A 25,753-nucleotide genomic window follows, 5' to 3' on the forward strand; every position below is an offset into this window, starting at 1 on the left:
AACAGTAGGGTCACCAAATAGAGGTTTGTCAGTGGGAAGAAGTAAGGGACAGAAAACTTATAACTTAAGAGGTTGGTGCATGAGTGGCATGAGTGACAAAACGTAAGAAAGTGACAAAGTGAAAAGAGTGATAGTGACAGAAAAGACAGTTAGGCAAGGGAATAAGATACAAGTAATAACCAGAGAGTGATAATAAGTAAGTAGTGATACAAATATAATAAAGAAAGGGGAATGGAAAGGTAATGAAATGGTAGAAACTACTTCGTCTGAAAATATACAGATTAGATTAATGGGAATAAGTAGTTAGTGAATGTTAGTGATTCGAGTGAACAAATAAGTTAACAACTATGGAAGAGTTCAACAAATATAAACAATGTTCGGACCAATTAATAAGAGATTGAGAGAAGTCATTGTTTAGTTAAATGAGATTAGTATGAATAAGATAGATAACTAGGAAAGGCAAGGGTAAATATAAGAAGAAGGGAGGGAAACAGAGGTGAGGGACGTGATAGAAAAGTGATCAGGATCATTTATATGTAATAGCCGAGGTTTAGAAAAAGCGTAAGCAGAAAATCATGTATCCAAGGGAGTGATTGCACTGTATACAGAAATGTGAAGAGCCATCACGACCGATGTAAGCTGGTGGAATAAATATATCATATCATATATCAAATCTGAAAATGCTTTGGAAGTGAAATAATGTAAATATAATGTAGAATAACACGTTAACTTTGAACACTGGCATTGTTAGTACCTTCTGTACAATGTTTTAAACATTATTGTAATATATTAAGTCCTTATCTATTCCACATAATTCGTAATGAAACTGCATTAGGACACTGCCTTCTTAATTTAGTGCTGCACCGAAATGTCATGGTTTTTAGAAAAATAATCTATGAAGAAGGCCGTGTTTCAAGCATACATGTGAGGTGGGTGCAACTCCCATTGGAAGATTTCATACATGAAATAAAGAGACATCTAACGGAGTCTGTCTTCAATAATTGATCGTTCCTTTAACAATTTCTCAGTAGGTGGCAAACAAATCGAATTCTGCTCCAAACATGAGCGACCATATTTTCATTTGAAATTCAGATTTTAACGTTCCAGTTCAATGACCACAGTACCAGCAGAATATAGTACTATTCACGTCTTTTGTTAATGTTTCTTTTAATCTATTCAACAAAATATCAGGTAAGCAGTTAATACATACTTATTGCTGATTATATAGGCCAAATGGAAATGTATTTAATGAAAGTATAAATACCATATTAAACATAACGAGAATTATTGTGATGTAGTTTTCACATACTATCACTGAGCTTATTGTAAGATGAAATGACTGATACGCTGCAAGAAAATAAATGCAAAAGAATTAAATACATAATATATGTTATTTATTAGGGATATAAGAAACATCACAATATTGTTTTCTATGATTCCAGCATATCACAGAAAACCAGGGCCAGAACATGCTGTCAGGTTGTCTGGGCTCCATTAAATTACTACAGATGATGTCCACAATACCAAATAAAAACCTTTGTGCGAGATCGTGAGTATTTGCTTGGTTTCTGCACAAAACCAATCCACAGTAAGTCTAAAATTCCACATTTAGTATTCCCAACCTAACACACATAACAACTTCCCTCTTCTTACCGCGTAAGTGACATATTGATTTTACTGCTTTAGGCTTCTAACATATTATTTTTAGAGACGTTCAATATAGTAATAATTATAAATTGGAAACTTACCACTGCAATTTCACCTAAATTGCACTGTTAATTATTGTTTTTAAATATTTGCAAAAATTAAGTAAACTCTACAACTCCACTGAAGTTACTGGATTCGTGATGCAAGTAACATTAAGGAAGCTGTGAAAAAATCAACAAGATTCCAGATGCCAATGTTATTACTGCAATATGTTATATAAATAATATTGTTAAAATATTAAAATGAAAAATAAATCACTACATAACCTTACCGTTTGTTTTAAGTTCGCATTTATGGACTGGGGGAAAAAAAGACAGACATATCATGGCTTGCTGGAGTATAGTAAACACAGAAAACATTTTAAAGCAACAATGTTGAAGATAGATTTTTTGTTTTACAAACTTGCCGTCATTGAACAGAAACCAAGATGGAGATTTCATTGCAACTAATTAGAAATTCCTCTTTCAGGTATGTAATAAACGATCTTCACACAAAATAATGTACGATACACGAGCGGTATGTTTTCTTTCAATTCTCGGAAATTAAAAAAGCTCAACTACGTTTCGCTTTTTCAAACTTTTCCTCGAACATGAAAACTTCAACATACCGCTCTTGTAACATATATTACTATTTCCTGTTTATTAACATGAAACATGTGTACCGGTACAGTTTGTCTGAATATTACGATATTAAAAGACATATAGCCAATCGTATGTTTCAATGTTAGAGTCACCTATAAAACACAGTTGCATTACTCTGTAGGTCCGAAGATGGAAGTAATTTAAAGAAATAGGATTAAGTAAACAATATTACATGTCCCTCAACATATTTCGGAAAGTGAAAAGAATGCCAAGTCCGGATTCCTTCTATTTGAGCCTACATGTATTATGTACCTTAATTCTTTCGCATTTGTTTGCTTGAAGCATATCAATAATAAACTCATGTTTCATTTATATTTACAATTTCAGTAAATACATTTCCATTTAAAACCCAGTAAGTATCAACTCCTGATCTGATAATCCATTGAACAGAATAAAAGAACACGTATAAGACATTTCAACCCTTAAGAGTTATAAAAAAAAAACATGCCCTTTCCATTCCCTTCCCAACCCGAAATATGAAGCTGGTAACTATTACCTATTGTTACCGGCAGGTGGGCTAGAAAAAGGAGGATAAAATTGTAATCTAAATGGAATATCAATTATGTACATTGCAGTAGTGAATAAAATGGTCTGATATAGTAGTGAATATTGTTACCAACACAGAAAGAGAGGTAGGTGGTAAGACAGTCAATGCTGTTATAGACTTCAGTTTTGCAATCACCCGCAGATGGCCTACGGTCGTCCTGGCATCCTACAATGGCATTGTTTAAGCATTGAGCTACACATCTTTCTGTTTGTGATCTGTGCTCCCTAGTGTGTAGTTTACAAGTCACCTAGTTGCTGTCACTAGTGTGTAGTATGGACTTGAGCTTTGAGAAACGACCTAAGTATCAAGGAACATTAATTGCAGAAAACTCATAAAAACATTCGTAACTGGAAGAAACAATCAGAAAACATTTATCTTCTGCTCTCAGTAGCTTTTTAATATGCCAGTTGATATTGTGGTGGCAGGCCAAACATTCTAGTTGTGTCTGGCCATGTCGTGGAGTTTCGTGCGAGTCCAGCAGAAGGAAGGGTGCAGGGAGACGAGAATCAATCTTCACTAGGTACTGGGCACGGTGCAGAGAGATGGGAAAGAACTGCGGTTCCAGCGCGGAGCAGAGGAGACGGGAGTAAGGAAAAGTCTGGAGACCGATTGTTGTAGAAACTATATGACGCAGTATATTCGAGAACGTGTGATTTAATAAATAAAAAGGGGAAAGTGAGCAGCAAAAAGTTTAGTTTGTCAGTTGTGAGAGAGCTAGCTATTCTTCAAGCAAGGTGAACTTGAGTTGGTCTGCAACTGTGGTAGCATCCAGGCAAGTGCGGCGTATGTGGAAGTTTTGGGTTCGAAGTGCAGTGAACTGTATCTGAAATTCTTCGGTTCGAAGTGCAGTGAACTGTTATCTGGAAGGCATCATTCGACGCACCGTGAACTTGAGTGAGTGAGCTAGAAGAACTAGCCAAGGCAAATGAACTGTGAACTGAGAGTTTTGTTTTGTAAAGAGTGCTTTGTGAACATTAGTTGAAATTAGGAGTACATTGTTGTTCTTCTCAATAATACACGTGAATTGTCATTGTCGTTCAGTGGAGTGCATTAATGACTATTGTGTTGCTGTGTTGAGTGGAATACCCATTGTTAACGGGTGTGTGATTAAAGTTAGAAATAAGAGTCACATCATTGTTGAATAAAATGTACATTTGGTGTCAGAAGTGGACGGACATAATAACATAATGGATAACCCTACGCTACAGCAGATCCTGCAAGCCAACACGGATATGAATAAACACATCAGTGAGGTGAAAAGCGACATAAGTGGAGTGAAAGACAACATGAACAAGCACATTAGTGAGGTGAAAAACGACATTAGTGAAGTAAAAGCAGACATCAATCAATTTTCTTAACGTATCCAGTTGTTTGCTGACAACATAAAGTCCACTATAGTCCACTGTAGTCTATTCAGTTGTTGTTTTTCACGAGAAATGAGGGGTATTTTGATCGGTGTATATTACAGACGCCTGTTGCTAGTAGCCAGAGTTCGGGTGTTGTCAATATATACTGCAGGACTGTGTATTTTGCAACTGGTACTGATGATTTCAATTTACTTCTTTTGTGGCTTATGGATGGACATTATAGAAGAATGTGTTCCAGATCTTCATCATGATTATTACACCACAGACAAGTAGGATTATCAGGAATGTGAAATCGGTGTAGGTACAATTGAGTGACAATGTGACCTGTTCTGGCTCTTGTTAAAAATGTTTGAACATGTTTGGGCAAGTTTTTGTACATTTCCAGGTCATTTGGTTTCTTTTGTACAGACTGTAAAATTTTTCCTTTGTCAGAAAAGAATCAATTGCTGATCCATAGGTTTGTAAAATGAGACTTTACTGAAGCAAAAACACTGGATAGACATATCACTTGAAGAGGTCTTGATTGCAAATACATTGCCTGTTTTGCAATATTACTGACTTTCTCGTTTCCAGGTATACCACAATGACTAGGTATACATTGAAATGTTATTTCCTTTTGGAGTTCTTTTAGTGTACTTAGTTGTTTCTGAATAGGAATACTTCTATGTGCATATAGGTTTGGTACATATTTAATTATATTAAATATAGCCCCCTTGCAGTTGGTAAGTATGCAAATAGATTTTTCAGAAATTTGAATAACACACTGAAAAGCAGCATCAATAGCTAGCAATTCAGTGTCAAGACTGGAGGAGGATGAACATGGTATGAAATAACTTTCTTGATATTTTGGAATATAATACCTTGATCCTGATGTCCATTATTAGGGTTTAGAGATCCATCTGTATAAATTTGAAGGTGATCCTTACATGTGCAGCAGAGTAGTTCCATGGCATCTAACTTAAGAATGTATGGAGGATCATTTCTGGAATGATTTCCTGGAATTTGAATGCTATGTTCTGGAATCACCCATTTCCATGGAGGAATTTCGTTCACAATTGAAGTTTTAGCAATGAATGTGTCTGTGATATAGATTGGTATTTCTTCCTTTTTTATTTTGTAGAAATTACATAGGATATCATCTGACAGTTAAAAGAACATCTGAGATCTGGATGAGACTTGCAATTTTAAATCTATTTTTAGATCCTTTGGTAATATATAGTGTCTGATTGACTAATATTACATTCAATTTCTAGGGCAACAGTTGATGTGGTTTTTGGTACTCCTAGGCATAATCTTAAAGCTTGAGTTTTGAAGAACAGAAATTTTTTTGTAGATTTGTTGCTGATGCTCCTCCCCATATTTCACATCCATAGGTCAATTTTGATCGTATATAAGCATTATAAAACAGACACATTGTTGTGATTTCCTATCCCCATTTCCTATTAGCTATGATCTTCAAGAGATTTAATCGTGGTAGACACTGCGAAGCAACATTGGTTAAATGTGTTTTCCATAAAAGTTTTTCATCAAAAATTAATCCTAGGATCTTAGGAGTTGGATTGTACTGAATTTCTTGATTATTCAAATAAATGTGAGGTTTATACTTTTTTAAGTGATATCTTCTTGTGAAGAGAGTATATTCAATTTTTGATTATGAGATAAATAGATTTTATTTGGATGCCCAATTACTGATATTATTTACAGCTGTTTGTATAACTCTTAATGATTCGTTTGGATCTTTGTTCGTAGCCCATACTGTAACATCATCTGCATAAATACTTATTTTTACCTCAGGTGGAACATCAGGTAAGTCATGTAACATTATATTAAATAAATTTGGACTTAAAACAGAACCTTGAGGTATACCACCTGTAATTTTTTTGGATAAAGATAAATGATTATTTACTGAGGTTGAATTGTTCGTTCATTAAGAAACGAATGTACAAATCTTAGCATTCAGCCTTTGATACCAAGTTTCACAGATTGTAATAAAATGGATCTGTGTGAAGTATTATCAAAAGCGGCTTCAAAGTTTATCATTACAGCTAATGTGGTCTTCTTTTCTGTGAAACTTTTATAAATTTCTTGAGCAAAATATAATAGAGCTTCAGTTGTGCCACATGATGGTCTAAAGCCAAACTGATATGGGCTTATAGGATTGAAAGTTTCAAGTCTCCAGGTTAATCTTCTGTGAACAATGCGTTCCAGTAATTTAGAAATGCAGGATGTTAAAGATATCAGTCTATATGATTTAGGGTCCAATTTGTCTTTACCTAGTTTGAGAATAGGAATTACAATTGCATTTTTCCAAGTTTTAGGATAAAATCCTGTTTTCCAAATATTACTGAAGAGATGGAGAATTTAAAAGCAGACATGAAAAACGACATATGTGAAGTGACTACACAAACTGGTAGCATTTCGACGCACGTGGATGGAATCGTTACACTAGTGAAAGATGAACTCAAAACCAATTTCGACAAACTAAACAAGAATTTCGCAAGTGTAAATAAAGCAGTGACCGAACTAAGACAGGACGTAGACCATTTCGACGGCAAAATTCGCGCTCTCGAGCATCGTCAAGAGCAGACGAGCGAGTTGCTGGATAAAAACGCTGAGAAAAACAACCACATACTCGTGTTAATGGATCAACATGCTAAAGAAAACAAGCACATACTCGCGTTAGTGGATAGCCAGGCTAGAGAACAGAAACAGATAATTGCCGAAGAAGTTCAAAGGGCCATGCGAAAATAGGCAACAGAATTAAAGACCCCATATTCTGGTCCTGTGGAATCAATGCCTCCAGCCAGACATTCGAACGTCAAGACGCCGAAGTTCGACGGTACGACGTCTTGGGCGATTTTCCGTCGCCAGTTCGAGGATACCGCGGTAGATAATAGGTGGATGCCAGTGGAAAAGACTACCCAGCTGCTGACCGCACTTCAGGGGCAGGCGTTGGAGATACTTCACAGCGTTCCAGAAGATGGAAACAGCCACTGAGATAATGGAGGCCTTGGAGGGACGTTATGGTGACCATCAACTTGCAGCAGCATTTAGGACTCAACTGAAAACGAGGGTCCAACAGTCAGGTGAGTCCCTACAAGTTTATTATTGTTTAATAAGTTTATTATTGTTAATAAGTTTATTATTTTCATTATTGAGTGTAATTAGTTACCACTGCCACCGGGTATATACCCATTGCAGTGTGAATAAATACATACAAGAATTTGCGATGGCGGTGAAACAACTGGCCCATAAGGCCCTCAGGGGCCTACCACCTAACTTCGCCACTGGAGAGGTGGCCTACACCTTTGGCTGTGGAGTCTGCGACCCCGAGATAAGACAACAACTACTCTTGGCTCAGCATCACGCCATCAACAAAACTCTGGTGGCTGCCCTCAGGAGGGAGGCGGCCAAGTTGACGGCAAACGTCTCGGTATCGCACCGGATTAGGAGCGTCGCGGCGGCCAATGTCGAGGAACGCCAACCGAAGTCACCCGAGCGACGGAGACAATGAGTGCCCACTTGCTGGTCCTCCGGCGAACCTGGACACTTAAGGAAGAGCTGTGACCAATCTGGCCACAGACAGGAAAACTAGAAGGGGCCGATGCGAGGAGGGGCACGTCGGCGCCGTCATCACCATCCCCTCGGCTGATATCTGACAGATGAATAAGAATCTGACAGATGAATAAGAGGCCATCCATGCAGAGTACTGGTGGACACCGGGCCGTTGCTCACTATCGCCATGCCGGAAGACGTGTGTGGCCTACCTGGGAGGATGCCGCTATGAGCTTCGTACTGCTTCAGGCGAAAGCTTGCCCATCCAGAAAGAGGTTTTCCTGGATTTGACCTTGGGAAAGAGGAGACTGGAGATGTGGTTGTTCGTCGCCAACATCACTGAAGACGTCATCCTGGGACTCGACGCCATGCGGATCTTCGATGCGACGGTGGACGTTCGGTGCCATATCCTCTGTTTTGGTCAGGATGAAGTGTTCCTGAGGAACATCGAAGACCAACCCATGGCCAGCAGACTCACCTTGGAGAATCAGGTGATAATCCCAGCAGGCTCCGAGATGATGGTGACGGCACAACTGGATGGACAGCCTAAGAGAAACCTGCTCTTCGATTCGCAAATAACTCCGATAGATGGGGTTTATGTGGCCAGATCCCTACTCCCAAACCAGAAAGTGGTACCGGTGAGGGTCCTGAATGTCACCAATCGGGACCCGGTAGTGTCTGTGACGTCTCTGGGTGATAACGAGGAGCATCACTGACCACGTCGAGAACTAGAACCATCACTGAAAGAGCTGGCTCGAGAATTGGCGGAGAATCTAAACAGAGGAGAAAGAAAAGTCCACGATCTATTAACAGAGTTTCAGGACATATTCAGTCTGTCTGAAAATAACTACGGGAGAACGGAGAAAGTTCAGCACCACATCAACACCGGAAATGCTCGCCCAATCAGACAACCTCCTCGACGTGTCCCTCTAGCTAAACAGAGGGAGATTGACAACAAACTGGAGGGCATGAAAGCAAGAGTGATCATCGAAGAACCTGACAGCCCTTGGTCATCACCTGTGGTGTTGAAGAAAAAGAAGAATGGGGATCTGCGTTTCTGCATGGACTACAGAAGACTGAATGACGTCACCAAGAAGGACTGCTTTCCCCTTCCACGAACTGACGACACCTTGGACACCCTGGCAGGAGCAGAGTGGTTCTCAACTTTGGATCTCAAGTCAGGGTACTGGCAGGTATCGCTACATTCTGAGGACAAGGAGAAAACGGCATTCTGTACAGGCCAGGGACTATGGCAGTTCACCGTTATGCCATTCAGTCTCTGCAATGCCTCGGCTACATTCCAGAGACTAATGGAGTCCGTAATGAGAGGCCTGACATACGACACCTGTTTGCTGTACCTTGATGACGTCATCATAGCTGGCAAGACCTTCGGCAAACAACTGTCGAACCTGAAGAAAGTGTTCGAGAGACTGCGACAAGCCAGGCTGAAGTTGAACCCGAAGAAATGTCATCTGTTCCAGAATAAGGTCACTACCTGGGGCACGTAGTAGGGACCAACGAAGTGGCCACGGACCCAGAGAAGCTGCAAGCCGTCAGAGGATGGCCGAGACCGAGGGACAAACAGGAGTTGCGCCGCTTTCTCGGCTTCTGCACTTATTACAGAAGGTTCGTAGCTCATAGCTAGGTACGCCAACATCACCAAGCCTTTAACCCAGCTGACCAAGGAGAAGCGACAATTCCAATGGACAGATGAGGCGGAGTCATCCTTCCAAACGCTGAAAGAGGCGCTCTGCACTGCTCCTGTACTCGGATACCCCATTCCTGGAAAGAAGTTCACGCTCGACACCACGCTATTAACGTAGGCATTGGCAGAGTACTCTCAGGAACAGGGCAGGAAAGAGAGGGTGATTGCCTACTTCAGCCGAACACTCTCCAGGGCTGAAAGAAACTACTGCGCGACACATAGAGAACTTCTTGCCATTGTGGAAGCCCTGAAGCATTTCCACAAATATTAGTATGGCCAGGAATTCCATCTGAGGACAAACCATTCTGCACTCACCTGGCTATTGGGCTTCAAGAATCTGGAGGGGCAGACCGCCCATTGGGTTCAATGCCTGCAGGAATATAACTTCACCTCCGAACACCGCCAAGGGAAGAAACATTCCAACGCTGATGCCCTATCATGACGGCCGTGGCCGGATGGGTGCAGACACTGCCTGAAGGTAGAAGAGCGAGATGGCGCCCACGCACTCCGAGCAATCGCCGCCCAGCAGAGCCCAGAATGGGATAACGCCGTCAAAATGAGGGAGCAGTTGGAGGACTCAAATATTGGACAGCTACTGCGTGATGTGGTCAGAGACCAGTGTGGGCCAATATCGCCAACTGTAGCACCACTTACAAGAGCTACTGGGCCCAGTGAGAATCCTTGACTGTCAAGGACAGTATCCTGAAGAGGATTTGGGAGTCGGCCGATGGTAGGATCCGAATAGAACAACTTGTTCTGGCCAGGAGCAAGGTGAAGGAAGTGCTGGAGGAGACTCATGCTGGCGTGATTGGAGGCCACCTGGGAGTCAACAAGACGCTGGACAAGTTAAGGCAGAGGTTCTACTGGCTCATCAGAGAACTGACACGGAACAATGGTGCCGAAGGTACGACATGTGCAACCAGTCCCGGATCAAGGACACGCAGCAGGTAAGCCATGCAGCAGTACAACGTGGGAGCTCCTTTTGAGAGAATCGCCATCGACGTTGCTGGACCATTCCCGGTCACATATCGAGGGAACTGCTACCTGCTAGTTGCCATGGATTATTTCACAAAATGGTCTCAGGTGTACGCGATTCCCAGCCAACCTTAAATTTAATTAACTTACTTGTTTAGTATTATACAAATAGCTCAACTGATGAATGATCATTTGCATTTGTAAATTTAATAATCTGATTGGCTATATATTGTATATTTTTAGTAGAGCCATCAATGTAGCTCAGTTGGCAGACTCGCTGGGCTGCTGATCCAGAGCTGCATTTGGGCTTGGGTTGGATCCCCCTTTGATCTCATTGAATGGTTTCTTCCGAGGTTTTCCCCAGCCGTGGGACTGAAGCTGGATGGTCTATGGCGAATCCTTGGCATCAACCACTTTGATTTGATTACCTGGTTGGGTTTTTCCGAGGTTTTCCCCAACCAAAAGGCAAATGCCGGGTAATCTTTTGGCGAATCCTCGGATCTCACCTCATCTCACTACATCTCGCCAAAATATTGTAAAAATTGCACAAAATTGTAAAAATTGTAGAAAATTACTAAATTGTAAAACTGTAAAAATTTGTAAAAATTGTAATTGTAATATTGTAAAATTTTGACTTGTTCCACATCTTAAAGCTTCATTGCTCATGTAAGATCTATGGAATATAATGAATGAATGAATGAATGAATGAATGAATGAGGCTTCGATGGTGGCAAACGCACTGCTTGACAACTTCATCTGCTGATTTGGTGTGCCCCGGGAACTGCATAGTGATCAGGGGCGCAACTTCGAATCCAACCTGATGGAAGAAATGTTCGACAGTCTGGGGGTGCATAAAACCAGAACCACTCCCCTGCACCCACAGTCCGATGGCATGATGGAACGCTACATCAAAACTGTGGAAGAGCACTTGTGGAAGGAAGTGTCCAACCATCAGCGAGACTGGGATGCCAGAGTCCCACTGTTCCTCTTGGCCTACAGAGCTTTTTTTATTTTATTTTAGTAGGTTATTTTACGACGCTTTCTCAACATCTAAGGTAATTAGGGTCTGAATGAGATGAAGATGATAATGCCGGTGAAATGAGTTCGGGGTCCTGCACCGAAAGTTACCCAGCATTTGCCCTACAGAGCTTTGGTCCATGACACAACAGGGATGACACCGGCAAACATGGTCTTCGGAAGAGAGCTGCACCTGCCCTGTGATCTGCTGTTTGGCACGCCACCCAGTGGTGACCAGCCAGCGACTGACCATGTGGCAGAACTGACTGAGAAGTTGAATGGAGTGCATCAACTGGGTAGAGAGCACCTCAAGATGGCCAGCGACAGGATGAAAGTGCGTTACGACAGATTAGCCAACTCTGCAGGATTCCAGGAGGGCGACCTGGTGTGGCTGTATCGACCAACCAGGGCCAAAGGAAAATCACCAAAGCTGCAGTGTGCCTGGGATGGACCCTACCACATGATAACCCAGATCAACGACGTGGTGTACCGCATCCAGCGACAACCCAGGGGGAAGATGATGGTGGTGCACCTGGACTGACTAGCGGCTTACCAGGGGGCTGTCCAGGACGAACAGTCCTAAGAGGGAGCAATGTAGCGGTAGGCCGAACATTTTAGTCGTGTCTGGCCGCGTTGGGGAGTTTCGTGCACGTCCGGCAGAAGGGAGGGCGCAGGGAGACGAGATTCAAGCTTCGGTAGGCACTGGGCACGGTGCATAGAGAGGGGAAAGAACTGCGGTTCCGGCGCAGAGCAGAGGAGACGGGAGTAAGGAAACGTCTGAAGACCGATTGTTGTAGAAGCTACGCGACGCAGTACATTCGAGAACGTGTGATTTAATAAATAGAAAGGGGCAAATCAGGCGCAAAAAGTTTAGTTTGTCAGCTGTGAGAGAGCTAGCTAGTCTTCAAGCAAGGTGAACTTGAGTAGGTCCGCAACTGTGGCAGCTCCAGGCAAGTGCGGCATATGTGGAAGTCTTGGGTTCGAAGTGCAGTGAACTGTTATCTGAAAGGCTTGGGGTTCGACGTACTGTGAACTTGAGTGAGTGAGCTAGAAGAACTAGCCAAGGCAAACGAACTGTAAACTGTAACAGTTTTGTTTTGTAAATAGTGCTTTGTGAACATTAGTTTAAATTAGGAGTACCGGTACATTGTTGTTCTTCTCAATAATACACGTGAATTGTCATTGTCGTTCGGTGGGGTGCATTAATGACTACTGTGTTGCTGTGTGGAGTGGAATACCCATTGTTAACGGGTGTGTGATTAAAGTTAGAAATGAAAGTCACATCATTGTTGAAGAAAAGGTACGACATTATTTTTAACTAATTGTTATAGTAAGGAATGTTAGTTTATTATAGAGTCAGGTGGGAGTGACACAGTACAGATTGTCGCATTATATGTGTTGTAGAGTAGCAACTAGCAGTGGAGAAAACATTTATCTTCTGCTCTCAGTAGCTTTTTAATATGCCAGTTGATATAAACAGCAATAAAATTAAATATAAATACTTTCGAAATATAGGTAATCAATAAACATTTTCAATAATATAATTTTTCACTATGTTGAAAGTCAATTACTCGAACGTTAGTAAAATCGATAATAGCATCTTCCCCTTCACTGATGGTTGAGAGTGTGAGTAGAGGAGAAGGCCTATCAACCAAACTGAAATGAGGATTAATTCACTCCAGCTGAAAATGTAGCTTTGATACATGGCCTCAGTACATAATAACTTATCTTTGGCAGTGTCTCAAAGCTACATTTTCAGCAGAAGTGAACTAGATACGTGTCTAAAAAGCCAGATGTGACGTCAGATGTCATGATCCAAAGCTACATAATGCATAGCAATCAAGTCCGTAGTAGCTAGTAAACAAAAATGCATGCTTGACTGATGTTCACTAAACAAATATGGATAACTGATCAGCCATTGGTGTTATAATATCTGAAGACACTTTGGAAGTGAAATAATTAATGTAAATATGATGTAGAATAACACCTTAACCTTAATAGTAAACTTCAGCAGTTACTGCTTAGTTCCTTATTGCACGCATTTCTTAAACAATGGAATCTACAATCTTTGGCAGGTAGCTACTACCGTACGTTACTCTAAAGGAAGACGGAAATAACACAAGGCTTACAGTTTCATGTATGGAATTATGGCCGTAGTTTAGAAAGGCTACACCAGAATCGCATTCGCATTTGCTTCCATGGGATATCAATCTTAGTGATGGGCGAAGTTGTTCTTTTCCCAGAACAGTTCCGAAATAACAGTTATAAGTAGGGATGAGTCGGAATCGTTCATTGATGCAAGCTATATCTTTGACTATTGCTCCTTTAGAGAAGTCTTACTAAAATCATTAATATTTATTTTTACTTTTCTTAATGCTTAGTTATAATAATAATAATTACTTTATAATTTCATAAATAATAAAAAGATATAACTATATTTATATATTAACAGTAGTGAAACTTGAAACTCTCACACTGGCTTAATAAAGTGTTAGAAACGCATCTGTAGCAAAGTGTAATAATTTAAATTTCACATTCACCTCACTCTGTGTCATTAGTCTTATTACTCATTAGTCATTAGTAGGGGGCAGATGATGATGATGACCTAAAAATCTATTAAAATGATCATTAAGATACCCTTAAATTAATGGAAAAATGACATAAAATTAAAAGAAAACGACATTTAAATATTATTAACCTTACTCGCACTACAACTTCTTAAAAATTAGTCACCTTGTTTCAATGACTGCCCTGCAAATCTTAGAGAGAGGAGGCAACGTCCTGGAATTTAACTAAGATAAAATAAAAGAACATGCAACAAAATGAGGTTTTAAGGGAAAACAATAGATTTTAATGAGGATTTACAATATGTTTCAATCAGGGGTGGTTCATGTCAGTGTCTTCATTCTCTGTCTCCTCATCCTTCCGCGCTTCACTTTTGTTACCAGATCTTCCAGATAAGGGAGTGTGAATGACAAAACAAATTGTGGGCACAGTGTGCATTCTTGCAATCTTTGTGTTAAAAATACTGTCTACTATAGTAGACATCCCTTCCGAACCATGTCCTGTCCAGGACATGGTGAAAGTTCCCTCCCTTCCAAACATAAATTCTAAAGACACCCTCGTACCGACAAAGAACAGTAGTGGTGAAAACCCTCACTTAAACTAAACTGTTGTCAAGCATTTTATATTACTTCCGTTGTGTGAAGTGAAGCCTTCAATGGAATGAGGGATGGGCTTTTTAGAGTCTATTCCAAACTACAAACTTTAAACTTCACTGTTATTTACTTATTCAGTAGGTAATTACTACTGACCTATTTGCTTAGAAAATGATTTAACAGACCTATTGGTAAAGAAGAAAGTAAAATGCATTCCAAATGATCTAAAAGTTCTTCAAAGTATTAAAAATGACCAATAAATGCCGAAAAAAAATATAAAAATGACCTATTAGTTCAAAAACGTCAAAAAATGCAAAAAAAATGCAATATAAGACATTATTTTTTTAGGTTGACATTAACATAGAAAGGATTTCTATATTAATAGGCATCATCCTAATGTGAAAAATAAGAAGATGACTTTTCATCAACATCCGCCCCCTAGTCATTAGTGTCATTGCTCATAAGCTCACGACCACACTCCAAGGATTTCCCCATCCATCCACATGAGAGTTTCAAGTTCCAACGAAGTTTGAAGTACAATATAAAGAACGACGAGAACAGTGTAGCCGGAGCTGTCATGGTTTAATGGAACGGGTCACAACTGTTCTCTGTTGTGTCAGAGTCTGAACATGCCTTGCGCAATGCAGTACTGCGGGCCCGCAACAGCTGGACAAGTGAGCAGCTCGGAGTTGGAACAGTGTTATTTCGGAACAGGAGGTTCCGACCTACTGTTCATTTTTGCAACAGTTCCGAGACCGGAACAGTTCCAAAATAACTGTTGTGTTATTTTTTACCCATCTCTAATCAATCTTCAGTTTGAACCCAGTCAGGCTATACTTATTTGCCGAGTTTGAGTTTTGGCTACATCAGCATCGCATTCGCAATGAAAAAATACGATATTTGATAATACACACAATTTGAATTAAAAACGAGATAGGCCTATACTATATTACCAAAAATTACACTATATTACCAAAAATTATAAAGCATGCTTCATTAAAAAATTCTTGCACATTCATTTATGCACAATTCAATAATTTTCAATTGTATCGCACGCATATTTTGATGTGTTGAAATTATAGGTTATGTTTACTCTATCAGTACTTACCCTTATTTCTATATTTGCAATTGTGCATTATAATTAAGCACAACATTACGTATGATAACTTGTAAAGGCAATTTGTGGCTAAAATAGCGCTGAGGGACTCATATACCTTGCATATACGAATTAGTTTGGTTAGTTTAGGCTTTTATTATACCTTGCTTATAGGACCAAATGCATCTCCACAAAAAATAAATTAAACAGTTTTCACTTCCGAAACCACCAGAACTACCTCAGTGCTAGTTTCCATTAGTATACAAAGGAAGGGGGAAAGGAACTGGCCACTCTACCCCATTATTTCTTGGCTAAGTTGCTTTATGAGTGATGCCTTATTGGCCTTCCGATACTTGACTAAATGACAGCTGTACTGCAACAAGGCAACCCCAAAGCAACCAGATTTACAAGATTATGTTATCATGTTGAATGTGAATGTGACAGCACAATTATTCAAATTGCAGACCACTACATTAATATATGTATAAATATATTGCTGAATAATTATTTTATAATGAAAGCAAGCATTTGTGTTGAGAAATGTTCACATATACTAGTTACAGATACTGATAAAACATTTCCAGAAAAAGATCAGGAATGCTTAATGTAAGTTACTGAGTTTAAATTAAGAACCAGTTATATAATATAACCATTTCCGTCTAATTTTGATGTTCTCCAATGCCATGTCATTCTATAGTTACATTATGATGTCATATAAAAATTATTCTATTTACCTTATATTCCTATATTCGCAACTAGCCATACCCATGCGCTCCGCTGCACTTGTTAGAAATAAATATAAAGTAATTACATTTGGTCTAGGGAACATTCGTGCTTGATAGAAGGATAAATAGTTTAATATGTTATGTAATTTAAACTGTATTCAAATAATTAAAATGCGATCATTGTGGTCCAGGACCACTCATTTGGTGCAATGATAATTCCTTTAACATGATACTTAATTGTTATTACATGCAAATAATTAAAATATGATCATTTGGTTCAGAGAACATCCGTTTTTGGTGCAAAGATAATTCGTTTAACATTTTTCTAAATTAGTCTTGAATGCATCCTTTAATAAATCACTCCAAATTAATAGAGTGGAATGTGTACGAAGATGTATAATTTTTATGTTAACCTTACTGTGCATCTTTTTTTTTATTCAAGTTTATTTTATTCTCGCCTTAACATCGGTGGTTATGTCGCGTGTTTAGAATGTGTGGGTATATCAGCAGGCCGTTTTTAATCTTGTTGAGTTCCTGTTTCTATTGTGTGTTGTAGATGACTTGTGTTCATATAATTGATTCCAGACTTTCACTAATGTTTTTGGTATTGGTAATTGAGGCGGTGATGAATCATGGCATGTATCTCTCCAATCCGGCATTTGCCTTTATGACTAGAGGAAAATCATGAAAAACCCCAGTCAGATTGGTCGGCCATGGGGTTTGAACCCGCGACCTCCCAAATGCATGTCTCAAATGCTACTGTCTGAGCCACCTCGCTCGGTTGTACATCATTGTTTATGCAAATAAAAAAATGAGGTACCCTACAAAAATATTATTTTAAGAAACACAGGAAACGAATATGGTAAATTGTGAGCGCAGGAAAGCCATTTCGTGATACCTTTTAAAATAACTCAGCTTCAGTGAGCTATATGGTAAAATGCTTATTTATTATGGGCTATATTTTTGGTCCAGTAAAAATACTCATCTTTACAACAAAACTCTTTAACTATTATGTTATGTGAACAAAAAGAAACTTAAGTGTATAAAATTAGAGTATAATTTTATGTGGACCAAATAAATTTCCAATAATCAAGTTATACAATATTTCGATAGAATATCAAGTTTTCTGTGCATAAAGATCTATTTTAATTTTACCTCCGTCCTCACATGTAGCATTACATCCATCTAGAGAAACTACAAATTTCAAATAGAGAAGGAATTACCCAAATCGATGAATTAGCTTCTGAGATTACTTCAAACAAATACACAAACATTCTATGTAAAATAATATTGATAAACATCAAGGCCGCCTTAAATAGACGGAATCATTTGCTTTAATTTCATTATAGCCATCGTCGTCGTTCCTGCAATAACTCCTATGTGACATATTTATCGATTTTCAGATTTTTGCTCTATTAAATAACTTAAATACTGATAGAGCAAATAATGAAATCTCCTATTGTAATTATATTTCTTTCTTTCGAAAGTGTAAGAATTCACGATCTCCTATGTACCACTGCCATAGAATGAATAAATGTGTTTTTTCTTTCTACTGAAAAATTTTATATTTCGCACATAGGAGTTATTGCAGGAACAACGACGCTATAATCTGAAGCGGCGGTGAAAATGTATTGTATTGTTATTTTAAAAGTCTTGTATATCCTTAAATATCAGTTCTATCAAAATTTTCCTTAGAATAAAAGATATCGGAAATCATTTTAAAGTAACTTTTGTTATGTAATGTTTTTCACAAAAATCAATAATAAGCGAGATATTTCGATTTATTTAATTCACGCCCCCTTATAACACTTTTAAATAAAGTATTTTGAATGTCATATAGAATAAAATCTAAGTTACAACGAACTTAATCTATATTCCAATTTTTATTGAAATTCGTTTAGCCATTATCGCGTGAAAAGGTAACGAACATCCAGACAAACAGATGGACGGAGAAACAGACAAAAATTTCAAATAAGCTATTTTCGGTCTCAGGATGGATAATTACACATGTTAACACCAATTATTTTCGGAAAAGCGAAAATTACCAGAAAAATTTCGGTTACAAATTTATTATTAGTATAGATTATATTATATTTAAAAAGTGTGTTGATAACGGATGTACTGTGATAAGTAAGTTTTTAATTTCTTCTGGGGGCTCTTGAATCTCAGAAGAAACAACTTTTACAACAGCGCAACATAATCTGCTTGGCTCATTACCCAATTTTTTTGCATTGCATTTATTGCATAGTTTATTAATTTTATGTATTTTAACACGATTCAATTGAGCATAGTTAAAATTTGGATTATAAAATAATAGAATGCTAAGCTAACGTACTATTACTGCATACTAAATCAATACACTCTCGTTGTTGGTTAATTCTCTGAGATGAAAATGAATGTATACATAAACATTATTTTAAGAAATACAGGAAACGAATACACAGAATAGTTTTCTGTGCATAACAAGCTATTTTAATCTTACCTGTCCTCAATTCACTCAGAAGTTACTGTAATAACATTATAGCATTATGTCTATCTAGAGGAACTACACTTTCCAATGGTGAAATAATAATTCTACAAATCGATTAATTAGCTTCCAAGATTACTTCATACAAACACAGAAACATTCTCTGTAGGCTATGTTTAATAGCTTCCTTTTGTTGTTGTCCAAGGCCCCTTATAGACGAAGTCCTTTGTTTTTATTTCATTACAGGCCATTAGATGGAATTATTTTAATTTTAAAACTCATTTATCTCATTAAATATCAGTCCTATCAAAATTTTGCTTAGAATAAAACTTATTGCAAACCATTTTTAAAGAAACTTTTGTTATGTAACATTTTTCATGAAAATCAATAATAAGGGAGATATTTCGATTTAATTAATTCAAGCCCCCTTATAACCCCCCTTTTAAATAAAGTACTATTTTGAATGCCATATAGCCTAAAATCAAAGTTACAACGAACTTAATATATATTCCAATGTTCATATAAATCAGTTCAGCCATTATCGCGTGAAAAGGTAACAAACATCCAAACAGACAGACATACATACAAACAAAAATTTCAAAAAAAGCTATTTTCGGTTTCAGGGTGGTTAATTATATATGTTAGGACCAATTATTTTTGGAAAAGCGAAAATTACCTGAAAAATTTCGGCTACAGATTTATTATTAGTATAGATTATACATTATAATTAAGCATAATGTCATGTATGATACCCCCACACTTTCAATTTGTATTTTAATTAACTTATTTATTACGATACTGGGTCCTACTGAATTGTATTTATCGACTATCTACGAGGGGAAGTACCTAATATAACTGTATGTAGGCTACATTTCATAGGAGGGACTGTGGTGAATTTTCTACCTACAAGTAAGGATGGTAACCGCATTCTGAAATTTATCCTAAATATATTCTTCTTCATTAAATCTCAAAATAACTTTCGTTCTCAACTTAAAATGTTGATGCAAACAGGTTATGTTAACATAGTGAATTCTCTTCACATTAAAATTAACACAGCAGTTTTATAATTATTCCTGCAACATTATGCAACAAGTAAATGGAACTTAAGTACACATTACACTAAATAAAAATTTTAATTGCATTATTTATTTGTTTCTTACTATACTGTGTTGTATTGAATTATATTTATCTACTACTAATAGAGGACATAACATACAAACGTACGTACACTAATTTCATAGAAGGGACTGTGGTGAATTTTCTACCTACAATTAAAGAAGGTAAATGTGCTAAATTAAAAATCACAATATAAATTCTTCTTTATTAAACCCCCAAATAGCTTCCATTCTAAACTTCAAATGCTGATGCAAACAGGTTATGTTAACATGTAAAACTCTCTTCACATTAAAATAACACAGTTTTGTAAAGCTAAATATAACCCTAAAAATATCCTCTATATAGTCTCGAGTTGAGCTTCACTTCTCAGTTTGTACTTGTGGGTTCTATATCTTCACCCAAACAGAGCACCCTGTGACACCAATATACCAGGAATGGTATGATGTGATGTAGACTTTGTAGAGTTGGGATATGTACTTTGGGTAATATTAGTTGGTTCCCGTGACTTACGTCCAGAATAAGTTTCAAAATGATCTTCTACATAATGGAAGGTTCTACTTGAATGTGTGTGGTCATTACTTTACTTGTGCTTGTACAAATATAGCACACTATACTGTGAACTTAACCTGGTCTGTGGTAATGATGACAATGATAGCAAAATGAAGCCATGGTATAATGCCGAAAGTTACCCAGAAATTCTACTACAATTAGTTGAGGTAAAACCTCGGAAAAACTCCAATCAGGTAATTTGTCCCAACAGGGATTTGAACCCGGGTTCGCTCGTTTCACAGTCAAGCATACTAACCACTATACCACAACTGTGGACAATACATACACAATAAAAAGAACAACATTAATTATGTGCTCTGAAACCTATATATTGCTTACAACAAAATGTCAAATAATTATAGTCAACTTTGGTAACAAGATCGTAGGATCCTTGTGTCAACTAGCTTCGAACTGTGTCATCACTGATTCTGTAGGATGATTCATATTTTGTCCATTTTGCCAATTGTTACGAGCACGTGTATGGTTACTAGTTGCAGGTTGAATTTGCAGATATATTAACACAAGTTCCTTTTCTGGAAATATAGAAGAAAATGGAAGCAAACCTATTAGAAGGATCTACAATACCTACTTGTAAAATGTGTCCATAGTTCCGTTTACTTCTTGTTGATGAATATGTTGCAGAAATAAAAACAAAATACATCAGTTTACAGTTTGAACCCAGTGGCGGTTATATATTCTCAGTTCGAGCCCCGAAATTTAATTAAATTTATTACAATTACTAATTTTGACAACAGCATGGCTTGTTAATTTAAAATGGTTGTGTTATTACATTTACTAATTTTGACAACACCATGGCTTGTTAATTTAAAATGGCTGTATTATTACATTACTAATTTTGACAACAGCTTGGCTTGTTAATTTAAGGAACAGATATCTCGTGAACTCACTGTCAGATGAAGTGAACTGAAGTAAGCCTTTCTAGAAAATGTTTCAGGCTTGTCCCAATTCTTTCTTATCCATAAGTACTATGAAAATATTAGCTGCAAAATGAATATCCATATGCCCTGCTAAGAAACATAACTTTTACGTAAAAGTTGATTTGCAGAATTATGCTTTCTTCATACTTAATGGTAGAGCAGGGGCGTATTTTGCGGGCTACCGGCGGTATCCCAAGGAAATTACAAAAGAAAAAGTTTATAATATAACATAATGTAATAATTTTGTATTATTAGTTTTATCATAGTAATTAAAATTAAAGTAATTGTTAGATATATTTTGTGTAATAATAGGGTCAGCGGTAGCCCAAACCCTTTAACCAGTATACGCCACTGTGGTAGAGAGACCTGACAGTAAACCATTCCGAAAATTTTGTGGATCCACTGACAGGTGCACATACCAACAATGTGGAATGCTTCTGGAAGAATGTGAAGCAGAAGCTGAAGGAGATGTCCGGCACTTGTGATGCTTATCTACCATTCTACATGGACGAGTTCATGTGGCGACAGCTGAATGGGAAGAAGACACGGAATGAATTTGATAACTTGCTGGATCAAATTGCAACTTCTTTCTACCCTATGTAATCCAGTGCAGCAGAAACAACGGCTCTTTTCAGAGCCAACATATAATATTAAAGAGCAGAGGATGAGAAGTATGTAGTGATATTGTATGTTACAGACTCATGTGTATGCTATTTTTGACATTTTCCTTGCAAATCGTTCATACTGTTACTAATAAATTATAAGTTCAAATTTCGGGACTCCAACTCAGGGAATAATGCTGTCACTGGGTTCAAATTATAAACTGAGAATTTAAAGGGCGAGGTTCATTGTATATACAAGTTTTCAGATTTTTACAGCAATTGCATTATACCTCCAATAAAAGTAATTAATTTTCGGGGGTCGAACTCGGGAAATATAACCGTCACTGGGCTCAAACTGTAAACTGAGATTTAAAGGGAGAGTTCATTGTGTATACATGCTTTTACATTTTTCGAGCAATTGTATTATACCTATAATAAAGAATAATTATATTTCGGGGTTCGAATCTTCAACTGAGATTTAAAGGAGAGCTTTATTTTATGTTTTTTTTTTTTTTTTTTTTTTTTACCAGCAAGTACATTATATCTATAATAAAGAATAATAAAATTTCGGGGCTCGAACTGAGAAAATATAGCTGTCACTGGGTTCAAACTGTAGACTGAGATTACCCGTCACTGGGTTCAAACTGTAGACTGAGATTATCCGTCACTGGGTTCAAACTGTGGACTGACATTTAAAGTGACCGGAGACGTTCGTTGTATGTAGCCTATATATGCTTTTTATGCGACTTTAGTGTCAACTTCGTAAATTACGCCATCAAGGGCATACATAAAACCGTCAGACTTCTATTATTATTATTATGGCAGTGCTTTTGATTCCCTTTTATTGGCATGCATGCAATAACGATATAAGCAGGGACTGCTGAAGTTTACAATTGGCATGTTAACTTTGAAAATTGACATTGTTAGTACCTTCTTTACAATGTTTCAAACATTATCGCCCTTATCTTTTCCACATAACTCGTAATAAAACTGCATTAGGACACTGTCTTCTTAATTCGTTGCTGCACCATGATGTCATAGTTTTTAAAGAAATAGCACATTAGTCTATACAGTATACCTACTGTGGAAATAGTCTATGGAGTAGGTCGTGTTTCAAGCATACATGTCCAAAGCTCCCTAGTGTGGGTTTACAAGTCACCTAGTTGCTAGTCATTAGTGTGCAGTATGGACTTGAGCTTTGAGGCACGGATTTACTTGAATGAATCACAAGCAAGAACCTATGCATGAAAACACTAAAAAATGTCTGCTCTGCTGCATATTAAAGTCACGTGACTTACGTTACCAATGTTGATATTCTGCGCAGTAGACTAAGAGTGCTCTATCTATTTACCGGTACCAACTCTATGGTGCATGATACCCATGTTCTATAGAATTGCTGTTACAGTGTAAATATGAGTATTTTTTTCGAAACCTATAATTGTCTCCCTATATTTAACATCTGAGAGAAATTTAAAACCTGTAACTTGAGAATAATCCTAGCCATGAGACGAGCGGCATCCGGAACAATCCTTGGTGAAACTCTTCGAAGATTGCTACATTCTTGCCTATGATCATCCCAAGATTCTTTCTGGCACTCTCGATTACAGTAATACACATACTGACATCCGGAACATTTAAGCAGCTTTCTCCTAAAAAAAAGGAAAGAAATAAAAAACAATAGAGAATAAAATTATGGTTGATTATGCTACACCCAAAGCCACGGTTTTCTTACTTTTGCGTATAAATTGTACAGAAATTTCTTGGAAAGCCACCTCGTTTATACAAAGTAAGTTACAGGGCCTATAGCTCACATTTTGCTCTGAGCAACTGTTACTTTAAATAACGTAAGTAGCAAAATTTATTAAAATAATATATCATTATTTATGTGGAATATTCGTTAGGAGCCCGTTGGAAGTGGCAATAGGAAAATGCAGATTGACCTTATGTAGTCCTAGCATGGATAGGCCTACATATACTTTCACAGAGCTTTTTCATGATTAATAAGGCTATTTACAGCTAACAAACGATAATAATAGTGAGCACTAAGATTAAATTCCACCTTATACATACAAATCCATACATAGCACCTAAAATATAAATACAGCTAGAAATCTGATACTTTGAGTCAAGAGAACATAAACTCACCTTCTGAAACAATTGTCGCATAATTCCCCTCTCAATTTAGACTTCAATACATATGCAAAGGGTTTTTCTATAAGAAGGGATGACCCTTGTTTTACAATTGTTACTTGCTTGATTTTTGTTTTCATTATATCAATTCACTTGCATAAGAAATTGCACAATATCTTCGCTTAAGAGCAGCACTAATCCAAAGACAGTAGCATCCTGTCTTTCTTCCTCCTACTGCGATTCAAGTGCTACGTAAATAAGAGCTCAAGAATACGAATAAGAGTATTTTTAGAATTAACAGTTGTATTATGACGTCTTTTACTGCCCATACACTTTTTTTTTTATTCGTTTCTAGACTCGTCTACCCAAAAATACATATACCATGTTTTCTGAAGCAAATAAAAAGAAAAAGCTTGTCCTTCATTGTAGACAAACTGTACGACACTACAAGTGAAGAGCCATACACAAATAACACAAGAGCTGACCAAACTCTACCGCGCTTGTCTGCTTGTTTACTCTGTTATTGGCAACGAGATAGAACGAGATATATATAGAGTGGCCATTGCACCGCCAAGTTTGAACAAAATTGAACGACCATCCGCCATGAACTTAAGCGCCCAAAACAAAGTGGGTGTGGCGATAAACAACATTGCAATCTCCAGCTGTCAAAAATTTCGTTTGCATAAATCAGTTAAACTGGAGTGGAAAAACCTAGTATTTCGTGAAATATGTGCTAGTAACTAAGTCTAAAATAAAGACCTTATGTACGCTAAATTCAAAACACTTGAGCTATTCCTAGAAGGAAAAATTAAAAGAATAACCTAAGCAAAATTGTCATGTACGAATGACAAGAAGTCTTAGCAAATATACTGAAGAAAATGTTAATATTCCTAGGTTCTTTTAAATGCGACCCGCTAAGATTGCCTATAAAATGAACGAGTATGATTCGGATGATTGTTCGAAACGATATAAATCAGCCATTCAAAATTTAGCAGAGACAAAGATTTAGAGCTGTGTGCGGTAGAATTAGAATTAAAATCTGGTAATCTTATTGTTATATGTATATACAGGTCGCCCTCTGGAGATTTCAAACATTTTCTTCACCTACCGTAAAGTGGGGTGACTTTGAACGCCGAGGTGACTTTGAACAGTAATTTAGAGCCTTTCTAAATTAAATGCTGTACCCAATTGCGAAAAAAGTGAACTAATTTATTGACAAATTAAACAGTTTTTTCGCAATTGGGTACAGCATTTAATTTAGAAAGGCGCTAAGTTACTGGTCAAAGTCACCTCAGCATTCAAAGTCACCCCACTTTACGGTACTAGAAAATACATTACAACACATACCGTACATGAAAAAACACGAATACATGTTTTGCGGAGACTTAAATATTGACTATCTCACTGAGAACACTAAAAAAGAAGAATTTAACACATTATTAGCAACCTTCAATTTAA

At 37.5% G+C, this 25,753-nt stretch overlaps 1 protein-coding gene across 2 annotated transcripts in view; it reads right to left on the bottom strand.

Moving 5' to 3' along the window:
- Positions 1–24,820, bottom strand: part of Smyd3 (SET and MYND domain containing, class 3) — a 111,654-nt gene extending 86,834 nt beyond the window's left edge. For both annotated transcript variants that reach the window (XM_069833422.1, XM_069833420.1), the window contains exons 1-2: positions 24,311–24,820; positions 23,643–23,814 (exon numbers count right to left, since the gene is read on the bottom strand). In XM_069833422.1, coding sequence (XP_069689523.1) covers positions 23,643–23,814; positions 24,311–24,435 — 297 coding nt within the window. In that variant the 5' untranslated portion in view covers positions 24,436–24,820. The remainder of the gene's footprint in view (positions 1–23,642; positions 23,815–24,310) is intronic.
- Positions 24,821–25,753: the final 933 nt, after the last annotated feature.

The sequence above is a fragment of the Periplaneta americana genome, chromosome 8 (genome assembly GCF_040183065.1).
Source record: "Periplaneta americana isolate PAMFEO1 chromosome 8, P.americana_PAMFEO1_priV1, whole genome shotgun sequence".
Classification (NCBI taxonomy): Eukaryota; Metazoa; Arthropoda; class Insecta; order Blattodea; family Blattidae; genus Periplaneta; species Periplaneta americana.